Source organism: Maniola hyperantus, chromosome 13 (genome assembly GCF_902806685.2).
Source record: "Maniola hyperantus chromosome 13, iAphHyp1.2, whole genome shotgun sequence".
Lineage (NCBI taxonomy): Eukaryota > Metazoa > Arthropoda > Insecta > Lepidoptera > Nymphalidae > Maniola > Maniola hyperantus.
In genome coordinates, this window is record NC_048548.1 from 13,293,186 (window position 1) to 13,306,753 (window position 13,568).

At 38.2% G+C, this 13,568-nt stretch overlaps 1 protein-coding gene across 2 annotated transcripts; it reads right to left on the bottom strand.

Annotated features, from left to right (window-relative positions):
* Positions 1 to 1,833: 1,833 nt before the first annotated feature.
* LOC117987898 (ecdysone oxidase-like) lies at positions 1,834 to 6,781 on the bottom strand. 2 transcript variants are annotated; one of them, XM_069502556.1, is made up of 4 exons: positions 6,705 to 6,781; positions 4,604 to 4,736; positions 4,104 to 4,237; positions 1,834 to 3,560 (listed from the first exon to the last, which is right to left on the bottom strand). In XM_069502556.1, the coding sequence occupies exons 2-4, from the start codon at positions 4,731 to 4,733 to the stop codon at positions 2,019 to 2,021; spliced, it is 1,806 nt and encodes a 601-aa protein (XP_069358657.1). In that variant the 5' UTR covers positions 4,734 to 4,736; positions 6,705 to 6,781; the 3' UTR covers positions 1,834 to 2,018. The 2 variants fall into 2 exon arrangements, with proteins under 2 accessions (XP_069358657.1, XP_069358658.1); XM_069502557.1 differs by lacking the exon at positions 6,705 to 6,781 and adding an exon at positions 6,641 to 6,693.
* Between the last annotated feature and the right edge of the window lie 6,787 nt (positions 6,782 to 13,568).

The following is a 13,568-nucleotide window of genomic DNA, read 5'->3' on the forward strand; positions in this document are numbered from 1 at the left end:
GTTTGTGGTTATTAAATTTTTTTTAGAGCTATACAGGTCAGGTTTTTGGATTCCTGCAACGGACAGGCTATGATAGGTGGCCGTTGGGGTTGAAATAGGGGGTGTAAATATTAGGGGGTTTAAAAAAGACGCATATATTATTCTGTGCTAACTATTCCAAGTACATATACCTTTTTATAATGCTCTCTGTGGAAAAGGATAGCACTAGATTTAAACCCGTTATTTTAGTTTGGAAATTGTGTAGAACAGAATTAGCCAAATTGGCATAACAATAGATTGTTAGTTTTTTACCTAGACGTAGAAAAGCTAAAATTCACAAGTCGCGAAGGGAAAGGATCTAAAAGCCAAGGTTTTGCTTGACATTATAAAAGTCAAACATAATTCCTATTCTATTCTTAGCTTAGTAAAGTTTAGATTCCTTCAGCATTTTAGAAGTAAATTTCCTTACGGTTCACTTTTTGCCTGATTTTCCTTTGTTATGTTGAGATTTGACTTCGTCAGTATTTCGAGCCTATTTCACTGAAAATACGCTTATGGTAATCATGGTAGGAGGATATTTTGCTTTTCAATTGTCACCCGCAGATTTGCGATTTGCGTGCTAAAGCAAAACATTTTAAGGGTTCCGTACCTCATAAGGATATAAACCGGCCAAGTGCGTGGCGGGCCACGCGCAGTGTCACAATTAACCTCGAAAAACAGGATATAACTCCTTAACCCGTGAACCCTACTTAGCCATGATAGTTTTCCTTTAAAATTGATTATATTTACCATTGCTGTGAATTTTTTAACGTTCCTATGTTTTTAACGTTTGTTTTTGTCCGTTGTTTTTAACGTTCCATTTGGCTGATAGAGGACACACACACACACTCACACACTTGACTCTAATAAAAACATCATATTTTACAAACGGATGTAGAAATCGAGAAATGATGTTCCCACACCCACAGTATTTTTAAAAGACCTATTCAACGATATCCCACACAATGGGGTAGACGAGAAAAAAAATGATCCCCACTTTACATGTAGGGGAGCTACCCTAAAAAAATATTTATCGCAATTTTATTTCACCACTCTGTCGGCGTGATCAATATATTTTATATCCATGCCAAATTACAGATTTTTAGCACTAATAGTCTCTGAGATTAACCAAGGACGGACGGACGGACGGTCGGACAGACGGAGAGACGGACGGACATGCCGAAACTATAAGGGTTCCTTGTTTACTACGGAACCCTAAAAAGGAACTATTATAGGATCACTTCGTTGACACAAAATATTCATTGAACTACTAGGAAATTCTATTATACAACCTGATATCACAACATGTAACCTTGTAGTATGTACCTAAATATAACTGCATCAATAATACAACATTTCAATAAAATAAAATTGTTTAAAAAAACGTGGTATCAGTTTTTATCTAAAAAATCAAGTTCCATAGGTAGGTACCTATTATTTTAAAATGTCATGTCAGCTAAATATATAAAAGGAAAAGGTTACTGACTGACTGATCTATCAACGCACAACTCAACTACTGGACGGCTCAGGCTGAAATTTGGCATGCAGAAACCTATTATGACGTAGGCGTCCGCTAAGAAAGGGTTTTTGAAAATTCAACCCCTAAGGGGGTGAAATAGGGGTTTGATTTGTGTAGTCCACGGACGAAGTCGCGAGCATAAGCTAGTAATATTATACTCTTTTAGACAATGCCTGGACCTTCGTTCACTCGCGTTGATTTCGGTTTTTTTTAATCCTGTGGAAACTCTTAGATTTCCCAGGATAAAAGGTATTTCTAAACTTACCAAATGGTCAAAAAGGCGACAAACAGGCAGATAGGCTAAGTTTTGTATTTATAATACCTAATTAGTATTATCTTTTAAATCGGGTACGTTAGATTTACTTAGTAAACATCATTATATGTACAATAATAAGTAACTACTTACTTAATCCTATTGGCAACTTATCATAATCACTTTTTATAACTACACTCAAACAATAACATGTTTTAATAACACTAATTAGTTTCGTCTTACTAGGCTATCTTTAATAAAATCAGCAGCTTTTTCAGCAATCATAACTACGGGAGCGTTCGTATTACCGCGAATAATCTTAGGCATTATGCTAGCATCAGCAACCCTTAAACCACTTACACCTTTCACCCTTAACTTTGAATCCACGACCGTCCCCATCGCTGCCGTGCCTACTGCGTGCCAAGCCGACAGAGCGGTGGCTTTGGCTATACATTTCTTTTTATTCCTATCTCTTAATCCTTTGCACTGCTCCAATTCAAAATCTAATACAAAAGCGTGTTTAGATCTAAAATAAGTTGTATTGACTAATGAATGAGCCACTCGTAAAGCGTCCGGATAGTTCACTAAATCACTACCATCACTGAAAGTCCCGGAATATATCAATGGAGCATCTAAAGGATTAGTCGATTTCAAGATCACCTTGCCTCTAGATTTAGGTTTCAATTTCACAACAGCCAATGACAGAATCTCGTAGTTTTTGTTCACTGTATTAATTTTCTCGCAAATGTCATTCTTAAATCCTAAAACATTTGAGCAAGCTGCGGAAAAATTTGTGTTTAACGGCATACAAGTGGGATAAATTGCAAAATCTGGGACGTTTCTGGTTAAACGGTTGAAAGAAATATATACCCCTAAATCTGAAGATGCAGCTAAAGTTCCTGTTCTATCATAAAGATATCTAATCGTGTTGAAATGTCTCGTTCCCTCATCGACATAACATGTGCCATTTTCTGCAGCTAAATATGTTAGCACCATGACATGGTCGTGTAAATTTTCACCTACCGGTAAATCTTTTACTAATTTCACTCCTACTTCTTTCAAATGCTTCTTTGGTCCAATGCCAGATAGAAGTAGCAATTTAGCTGTATTAAATGTCCCAGCGCTTACTATAACCTCTTTCTTTGCATAAAAATGAAACTCATCTTCATTTAGCAAAACTTGAACGCCACGTGCTACATTATCTTCTACTAATATTTTAGTAACAAATGCATCTTTTAAAACAAATACATTATCTTTTTTAGATGCTTTATTTAATAACGCTGTTAAAGAACTGTGTCTTTTGCCTTCTCTTATCGTGTGAGAAAATCTCCCTGCTCCTATAACGTTAGGATTCGTCATATCGGGGACAATATCAAAGCCCATTTCGTCAAACCCGTCGAGAAACCTATCAGTTGTGAATGTTGATTCACTCTTGCCAGTAACCTCGATCTCTCCATCGAAGCCATGATACTTTGCTAGTTCCGGGAATCTGGTTATCCGTTCATCAGTCAAATGTTCAGTTTTCTTAAAGTATTTAAGAACATTGGACCAGTTCCAGTGTGCGCCTGCTTTTGAAGCCCATTCGTCATAGTCTGCGGGGAAGCCCCGGGCATAAATCATGTCGTTCAAGGAACCGCTTCCTCCTAACATCTTGCCGCGAGGTTGCTTTTGGCTGCCATCTTGTAGCGCTTGGCTTGAATAGTAGTCATTGGTGGTGGTAAAATTCCAGTCGTAGACGCTTCCCTTCAGCACACCTTTGAATCCCGGAATCTGATAATGACATAAAATTTCAAAACATATAAACAATCTATAAACTTGAGAATAGAAGAATTACTGTGTCTGACACTTTGTATCGATACTTTTAGTTTGGAATCATGCTTTATACCATTTCGCATTTATAGTTGGTATTGTTTTTTAGATTTCACAAAAGTACCTTATATCCTTTGCGAGTCCTCATTTTAGCAAAGTGGGAAAGTTGTCAAAGTTCAGAGTTTGATTGGTAAAAACTACTACTACTAAGACAACTAGTGGTTAAAAGACACAAGATCATGTGGCAGATCGTCCATGGAAAGACAGATCAAGTGAGTGCGACGGGTTTTCCCTTACACGACTGAATGAGGAAGGCAGCTGTTAAGGGCTTATTCCACCTTTCTAAATAAGACGTCCTAAATGGTATAGTTAGGTAATTATACCATTTAGGACGTCTGCGAGAATTTAAGACTATAGTAAGCATGCCACAACACTAGTGAGGACCAAGACCGCTCTGTCAAAAGCGAAACGATTGAGAAAAATACAATGACTCAATGGACTCACAATACTCTCTAGCGGAGGATTTCCACCAGCTTCCAGCAGCAAAACAGTATGGTGAGGCAGCTCGGAGAGACGAGCGGCGAGCGTGGCGCCTGCCGTTCCTGCGCCGACCACTATGAAGTCGAATGCGGAACCATCTGGAATAAGCTTAGCATAAATAATGCTACCTACTTATAGCTTCATCATCATCATAATCAACCCATCGCCGGCTCACTACAGAGCACGGGTCTCCTATCAGAGTGAGAAGGACTTTGGCCGTAGCATGGTACATGCTGGCCATGTGCGGATTGGTTGACCTCACACACCTTTGAGAACATTATGTAGAACTCTCAGGCATGCAGGTTTCTCATTGTTTTCCTTCACCGTTAAAGCAAGTGATATTTATTTACTTAAAACGCACATAACTCCGAAAAGTTAGAAGTGCGTGCCCGGAATCGAACCTCCGATTGGAAGGCGGACGTCCTAACCACTGGGGCGAAGACTATGTTTAACAGAAAACTAACTCTTAACATTTGCCTGCGGGGGCCAGGGTTCTTGCAGCAGACACTGTGACGCAGCAAAGAACTGCAGCGCGGCAGCAATGCTGGTCCCGGCAGCACCACCGGCACCGCCTCCGCATGTCGGCTCCAACATGACCTGATGATTGAAAAACATATCTCCAGCCTTGCCATTCAATATGAATTAGATGTATGATATCCACACTGAGGCTGTGATAGTCTAACGTCCGGCTTCTAATCCCTCTACCTAGGTCTACCAATCCGCACATAGTAGACTATGGCCAACACCCTTCTCACTCTGAGAGGAGACCCGTGCTCTGTAGTGAGCCGGCGCGGCGATGGGTTGATCATGATATATCCATACTCATTAATTTCTAGGGTTCCGTACCCAAAGGGTGCAAACGGGACACTATTACTAAGACTCCGCTTTCCGTTCGTCCATCTATACCTCGTGAACCGTACCTAATAGGTAGAAAGTTGAAATTTTCACGGAAAGTGTAAAAAGAATACCTATTAGCCATAATTTTGACCCCTTTCCCCTCCAACTAAGTAAAAAGCTTGTGCTAGGAGTAGGTACGACAATTATAGTGCAACGGGCGGGGTTTGAACCGGCCTTCTTTCGGAATTCAGTCCGCTCCTTAACCGTTGAGCTATTGAGGCTCATTATATGATATGCCTGGTTAACAAATACTGAATAATAAAATGCTTACATAAATAAATACGTTGTACGAGTACCTAGTAATGGTATTTAAATAATATAAACTTCAATAAAAATTAATTAAATAGGATCTAATGATAATTGTAGTAAGTATCTTCCAAATGTTTTACTATATTTATGACAAATTCTTACTGCGTTAGAAAATTAATTACCTAAGTATATAGGTACTTAGGTAATTAATTTTCTTTAACTGTAAATTAAATTAGTAACAATCTATAATTATAATTGTTTTGTTTTTCATAATAAATAATAAATAAATAATTTATTTAATAAGGCAACAAAGACCCATATTTTGTTAGTACAGATAATGCTTAAAAACTATGTTAGTATAATGTAAATATATAAGTTATATATATATAATGGAATGTTATTGGTTATATCCACTTAATGTCTATAACCTTTAGGTAAAAATACCAAAATATCTGCAATTATCACATACTAGCTGATGCCCGCGACTTCGTCCGCGTGGATTTAAGTTTTCCAAAATCCCGTGGGAACTCGTTAATTTTCCGGGATAAAAAGTAGCCTATGTGCTAATCCAGGGTATAGTCTGTCTCTATTCCAAATTTCAGCCAAATCTGTCATGTAGTTTTTGCGTGCAGGAGTAACAAACATACACACACACACCTATTATATTATATAATATTAGTCGGAACAAACACAGACTATTTATTCACCTAGTGGACTATTTGACTGGTGGAAGGCTTTGGCCACATAAGCAAAAAGCTAACTTAACTTCAATAGAAAAATATAGGTAGGTAGTAGTTGTACACACCCGACTGGTTTCGAACCCATCCGGGGTCCTTTTTTACAGGGACTATCAACTCACAATGGGCCGTGCGGGCAGTGGCGCGTGCGGCACGCAATCTCAACCACGACGCGTAGCGAGCTGAGTCCCTGTGAAAAAGGACTCCAGATGGGTTCGAAACTGGTTGGGCTTACTTCGACTAAATATGTGAGAATAACCTATCATTTATGACCAACCCATCACCGTATCACTACAGAGTACGGGTCTCCTCTCAGAGTGAGAAGCGTTTTGGCCATAGTCTACTACGCTGGCCATGTGCGGATTGGTAGACTTCACACACCTATGAGAACATTATGGAGAACTCTCAGGCATGCAGGTTTCCTCACGATGTTTTCCTTCACCGTTAAAGCAAGTAATATTTAATTAATTAAAACGCACATAACTCCGAAAAGTTAGAGGTGAGTGCCCTTGATCGAACCCCCGACCTCCGATTAGAATGGCGGAGATCCTAACCACTAGGCTATCACAGCTTATTAAAATAACCTATACCTACTTACTTATAATGGAAATCACTTACGATAGATTAAATGCTAAAATAACGCTCATGACAGTTAAAACACACTGTTTTTATTCACACTTACTTTAAAACTAAACCGAAATCTTCAAAAAACAATTCACTTGCAATTTCTTATCATTTATCACATAATAAGTAATATTATCAATATTTAAACAGATGTAATTTTTTTTATCTTCAAAGTATTTTTTGATATTCGTGCAATAGCATATATTATGTATAATATGGCATAATATTATTATCAAAGTCTACGATCACTGCACAAGGTTAAATACCTTCTTATAATACTAGAACAAGGAAAATCTACAGTTCCACTTAGTGTCTACATAAATACTACTTACTTCATCGTAATAATTCATAGGTAGGTAATTAGTATTTTCCATGCAGCGGCCATTGAACTCGTGATAATAATGGCTAATGATGCTTATCTTATGCACAATGCAATTTACTTTATTGTTAACAAAATTACAATCACTACCTACCTATATTATAAATGCGAAAGTGTGTTTTTTTATTGTTTATTGGTTCGTCCTTCAATCACGTGGCAACGGATCGACGTGATTTTTCGCATGGGTATAGTTTAAAACCTGGAGAGTGACATAGGCTACTTTTTATCCCGGAAAATCAAAGAGTTCCCACGGGATTTTAAAAACTACGAATATTATATGACTATTATCGACTATGTATATTATAAATGCGAAAGTGTGTTTGTTTGATGGTTTATTGGTTTGTCCTTCAATCACGTGGCAATGGATTTTTTGCATGGGTATAGTTTAAAACCTTGAGAGTGACATAGGCTACTTTTTATCCCGGAAAATCAAAGAGTTCCCACGGGATTTTAAAAACTACGAAGTAATATTAAATGCAATGTTAATAGTTTTGCAAGTAAGTAGGTAGGTAGAGATGTTATGTTACTAGAGCGAGCAATGCCCTGAAAATTGCCTGAACCCTGTTTTTAGGGTTCCGTACCTCAAAAAGAAAAAAGGAACCCTTATAGGATCACTTCAGCGGCTCCCTGCGACTCGCCTGATGTTGTTCGTCCATCTAGTGGGGGGCCACCTAGCGTTCTTGGAAGACCAACGCTGCATCTTCTGCAATGTGTTCATAAACAAACTATTAGTTCAGTATACGAGGCAGAAAATAATATAGGTACATCGACTTTTAAGGAGACTCAAGGTTTTTAATAATAATTGAGTTCTTAATTGTACCCATGCAAAAAATCACGTCAATGCATAGCTCTGTTGCGCCGTGATTGAAGCACAAACCAACAAACAAAAACACTTTCGAATTTATAATATGGGTCGGGATAGTCTAATAAAATCAACGGGTTTCATAATACTTATTCAGTTTCAACATTTTGCTCAATTTCGTAGTCTGTGGTCGAGTTTTCTGTTGGAATGGAATGGAATGGAGCAAGCTGACCGCATGTTGCAGTGGCTTAAGGCCAGTCACCGAGGCTAAGCGGAAAAAACTGGTTTGCTAGATCAAAATAATGTTTTAGGTATTTACTATTAAATAATGGCCTTGCTAAAAATATACAATATACCTAAAGACATTGTCTAAAGAATGTGCTACTTTGATACACAATAGGAAGTACTTCACTCGATCAAATAAAATCTTGAAATAAGCCGAAATAAAAGTCTAAAACTAATTATTTAATACTAAAATTTCTGACTTGGCAAATAATTTTTATATGGAAATATTTGTCTTTAAGTACTACAGAGAACCTGCTAAATTTTGGTTTTCAACAGGACGTCTATAATTTATTAAATTTAACGTTTGAAACACAGAATTTGAACGTTGCCAAGCGGTTTACTTCAAAGCCGCGCTGCCCGCCTCGGTGACTCGCCTTAAGTTTTGTACTAACAAGAATAAGAACTTGTCTGCGCTCCAAAATTGTGTGACTAAACTAATAAAGTATTCTATCGGAAGCGGATTGTTTTGTTAAAGTTAAGTTGGTATATAGTTTAGACTTTTTTATTTTATTTTATTCAGATACAAGTTAGCCCTTGACTGCAATCTCACCTGATGGTAAGTGATGATGCAGTCTAAGATGGAAGCGGGCTAACCTGGAAGGAGTATGGCAGTTTTTATTAAACCCATACCCCTTTGGTTTCTACACGGCATCGTACCGGAACGCTAACTCGCTTGGCGGCACGGCTTTGCCGGTAGGGTGGTAACTAGCCACGGCCAAAGCCTCCTACCAGAGAAGACTAAGTACCTATATGTGTGTATGTTTATCTATTTATAACTATATAGTATGCGACAGGTCGAGATGGCAATCGGGGTAGGGACGCATCGCACATCCACACCACCCCGGCGCTTACTCGGTGCGGGATAGCGCAGGTGACGTGCGGGTGTGCGGGGCGTCCCCCCGCCTCATACCCCGGGGTATATTGTATACTTACCCCGATTGCCATCTCGACCTGTCGCGTATTATAGTGTTATGTCCTTTACTATTTACTTATGTGTTACTACGTCTGGGAATCTACCACAGCCCCAGATTGGAATGCAGTTTAAAATACCGGCCAAGTGAGAGTCAGGCTCGCGGAATGAGGGTTCCGCATTTTTTCGACATTTTGCAGGATAATTCAAAAACTATGATACATAAAAATTTTATGATACAAAAAACAGATTTTCATTTATTTTTTATCATCATAGTTTTTGATTTATCGTGCAAAATGTCGAAAAAGTACGACTGTAGTACGGAACCCTCGGTGCGCGATCCTGACTCGCACTTGGCCGGTTTTTATATTTGCTGAAAATTAAGTTCAGTTTAAGTTTCCTTCGTATTTCTCTTGTTTGTAACCGAATAAAGTAAGGTTTGGGGTCACTAACGGACTTGCGAGTTGAACTCCGCTTCGCTGTTACCTCCGCCGTACAGAGGCAATAGTTTCTCCCGTAACTGAACTTTAAACTTGTTGTTAAATTGTTTAACGCGGCTTCGTGGTTCGGGGTTCACTATTGTTTCACAATTAACTGAAACTTGGAGCTTTTCCACGTCATCTGAGATTCTACTGTAAACTTATCAATTTAATATTAACCGTACGTAAATATTTCATTTAGTATAAACGGGAAACTCCCGGAAAACCTCTTCAATTTCAAATGATTTATTTACTAGCCAATGCCCGCGACTTCATTCTCTTGAATTTAGGTTTTTAAATCCCCTGGGACCTTTTTGATTTTCCGGGATAAAAAGTAGCCTAATGTCACTTTCCATGCATAAAATCACGTCGATCTGTTGCTCCGTTGCGACGTGAAAAAAAAGCAACAAAGCAACAAACAAACACACTTTCACATTTATAATAGTTAATGTGAAAGTGTGTTTGTTTATCCATACTAATAATATTATAAATGCGAAAGTGTGACTGTCTGTCTGTTTGCTAGCTTTTCACGGCCCAACAGTTTAACCGATTTTAATGAAATTTGGTATTCAGAGTTAGCTTACATCCCGGGGAAGGACATAGGCTACTTTTTATCCCGGAAAATCAATGAGTTCCCACGGGATTTTTATAAAACTTTAATCCACGCGGACGAAGTCGCGGGCATCCTGTAGTAAGTTATAATAGTATAATAATGAAACCGTATCGCGATGGGCCAGCACTTGAGTACAATTCCCTGGAGTTTTTGATACCAGATTTGGCCCCCGCCGCCCTCAATCAACATCAAAGCTCTATGGGTCTCAGGTGTGCGTCGTGCGACTGCCAGCTGGACAGAATTCACTGCACCAGTGTCACGTACAATGAAGGAAACGGACACTTAGATGAGGACGTGCGGTGACCAAGACGTAGAAATATAATCTGTATATATAAAATTCAAAGTCCTGACTGACTGACTTACCTATATATCAACGCACAGCCTAAACCGCTGGTCCTAGAGACATAAAATTTGGAGGGTGTGTTCTTTGTAAAGGCTAATTAATATCCATTAAGAAAATATTTTTCTAAATTCTACCCCAAAGTGGGTTCAATGGAGGTTGGAAGTTTGTATGAAAGTCCGTCATTTTTAAAGTTACAACGATGAGAATTGGTATTTAGGCTTTTGGTTAAGAATAAAAAATAAGCATTTCACCATTTTTGAAAATTCTACCTCTAAGGGGGTTAAATAGGGAATGAAAGTGGCCGCCATTTTAATGACGTCAGCACTACAGCACACGAGTAGATATCCCTAGCTGACGGTATATTTTTATTTCAGCTGACGTCATTTCTATGATAATGGGGCATGGTTCCAGCGTAATAGCAATTTGCGGGGTTTATACTATGCAACATGTTTTTTTTTTTTTTTATTTATCACCGACAACTTCCATACATAAAAGACCGCACATTTAAATACATACAATAAACAGTATGGTCGTCAATTACAGGTGAAACTTTGCTTATAAACTAACATGCACTAACTTACAGACTAACAGATTAAAGTATAGATTAACTTAATAACAGACAGACTTAATAACGTACAGAGTAACTTGACAGATTAACAGTAGGTAAAAATAAAATAGTTAAATATGTAAAGGAATTTAAATTTAAAGAAAAATATAGATATACCTACTTATTTAGGTCTTGTTGTAAATGACAAGCCATAGACAAAGTGCTTTAATTTGTCTATGAACGTCGTCCAATCACGTCCACAGTGCATTAATTAAGAAGCTAATTCTAGGCATGCCACATTATATGGGTAATCAACGCTGCACTGATTAATTGGCCCTCCGATATGTCCGCCTTCATGTAGTGACAATCGTTGTAATTGATGGTTATTAGTAATGCTTATTGGCGTGCAAAACACAAAGCTCTTGCCAGGTTATAATTGCCTGGTACAATTGCAATGTTACTGCAGAATTACACTCAAATATCTCTTAAATAAAAGCTGTGGTAGCCTAGTAGTTCTTCTTCTTCGCTCTGGGCTGGTTTCCGCACTTAAACGTTTCCGTCTGTTGTGCGTGTAGCCTAGTGGTTAGGACATCCGCCTTCCAATCGGAGGTCGGGGGTTCGATCCCGGGCACGCACCTCTAACTTTTCGGAGTTATGTGCGTTTTAATTAATTAAACATCACTTGCTTTAACGGTGAAGGAAAACATCGTGAGGAAACCTGCATGCCTGAGAGTTCTCCATAATGTTCTCAAAGGTGTGTGAAGTCTACCAATCCGCACATGTCCAGCGTGGTAGATTATGGCCAAAACACTTCTCACTCTGAGAGGATTCGTATTGCAACAAGAATCGCACAAATTCAGCCAATCAGAACAATTGAGATTGTAACAATGATTGATGCAGGTTTCCCGCAATCGAGGTGCAGGTTTTTTTTTAATAGACTAGCGAGCAAACGAGCAGGCTGACCTGATAGTAAGTCATTTGCTTCCAGGAAAGGCAAATGCCAAAATCGGACCTAAAAAGTCGGTCACCATCCATTTATCGATTGGTGTCAACGTTATTCAACCAATAAAATCGAATGATAGGAATACCTACGCTTTCACAACTAGGTCACAAAACCCTCTATTATTGTACTTGAAATTTCCCGAAAATTTATAGCACCAAGTATTTATTTAGTAAGCGAAATGGGTTTGATTTATCTTTCGCTCGAATCCAATCAGCTCAATTTGAATAAAGATAGGTATCAATACAAACTTCGAAAGGTTTCGCCGCCGCGTGTTGCCAAACTTGTGTTATATCATAGATGATAGAATACATAATATCTTACATGTACAGAAGGCTCACTAGTCACTACGTAAAGACGTTTAAATAAATAGCAACTCTAGTATATACACTAGACAAATAAAGTGTAAGAATTCAGCTCACAGCCAGAGCCTAAAATTGGGTCTTGGACTGTAGTAATAAAAGTGATTTTTTGTATGGCGGTAGAACATGAACGTCACGCTGTGACAATATTGATGTCACAATCCGTACACGATTTTTTTTTTTCAATTTTTTAACATAACAATAGACTAATTTTAGCGGTAAAATATGTTCATGTACAAAAATATTTGTTGGTTACGCATTGTGACGTCATTAATCGCTTTCCGTTGCAGCGTGACGTTAATAATTAATTAAAATCATGATTTTTTAAATTGTTCTCTTTAATAATGAATTCTAGTCCCATAAGCTACCATTATACAAAAAAATCACTTCATTTCATTACTACAGCCATTTTCATGTATACAAAAGTGACAACAACTATAGGTACCCAGCTACGATTTCGCGAGCGTAGCGAGCGGTTTGTGCGTGCGTGCGTGTGTGGGTGCGTGGGTGCGAGCGCGCGAGAATGCGTGTATGTGAACATAGAACCCATAGAACCACAGAAACCTAAATTCGCGGTAATTTCTCTCTAGTTATACCTACGAAAGGAATAGTAGGTCAGGCTTGTAGGTGCCCTCATTTAAACACGAAACCACATCAATAACTCAGTTTAAAATGATAACCGAGACTGCAAACAATGGGAGTTGGTAGGAATTCGCTCCGAGAGTTAAAACGCAAATTCTCCGGAGTTCTAAACTTAATTACGCCGTTAGAAGCTCTCTGTAAATACTTGAGGGGAATTACTTATCTGTACCAATATTAAGGAATCTCATAAAGGTCCAATTTAATTATTAATTTTGTTATGAATTTTGTTACTGTCTCTCTTGTTTTGGTGTTTATTTAAATTGAACTCGTTGAAAGAGTAACTGTTGAATTTCGTGCCGGCTATTTTCAGTAGAGAACGCTGATAGCCTAGTGGTTAAGACGTTGGTCTCCTATTCGGAGGGGGTCGGGTTTGATTCTAGACACGCACCTCGAAATTTTCGGAGCTATTATTATCATTATAGGTATTTTTTATTTGGACACTTCAACAAATAATACAAAAAAGTTATTTCGTAATAACTTACTACTTCTTAGTACAACTAAGAATTATATTACTTTCTATATCGATGACTTTGACATATACACACACACGCACACAAGCG

Coding starts and splice junctions, on each gene's coding strand:
- LOC117987898 (XM_069502556.1), bottom strand. CDS start 4,733: ATGTTGGAGCCGACATGCGGAGGCGGTGCCGGTGGTGCTGCCGGGACC. Junction 4,238..4,603: donor CCCGCAGGCAAATGTTAAGA/GTTAGTTTTCTG, acceptor AGCTTATTCCAG/ATGGTTCCGCATTCGACTTC. Junction 3,561..4,103: donor ATCCTCCGCTAGAGAGTATT/GTGAGTCCATTG, acceptor TGTCATTATCAG/ATTCCGGGATTCAAAGGTGT.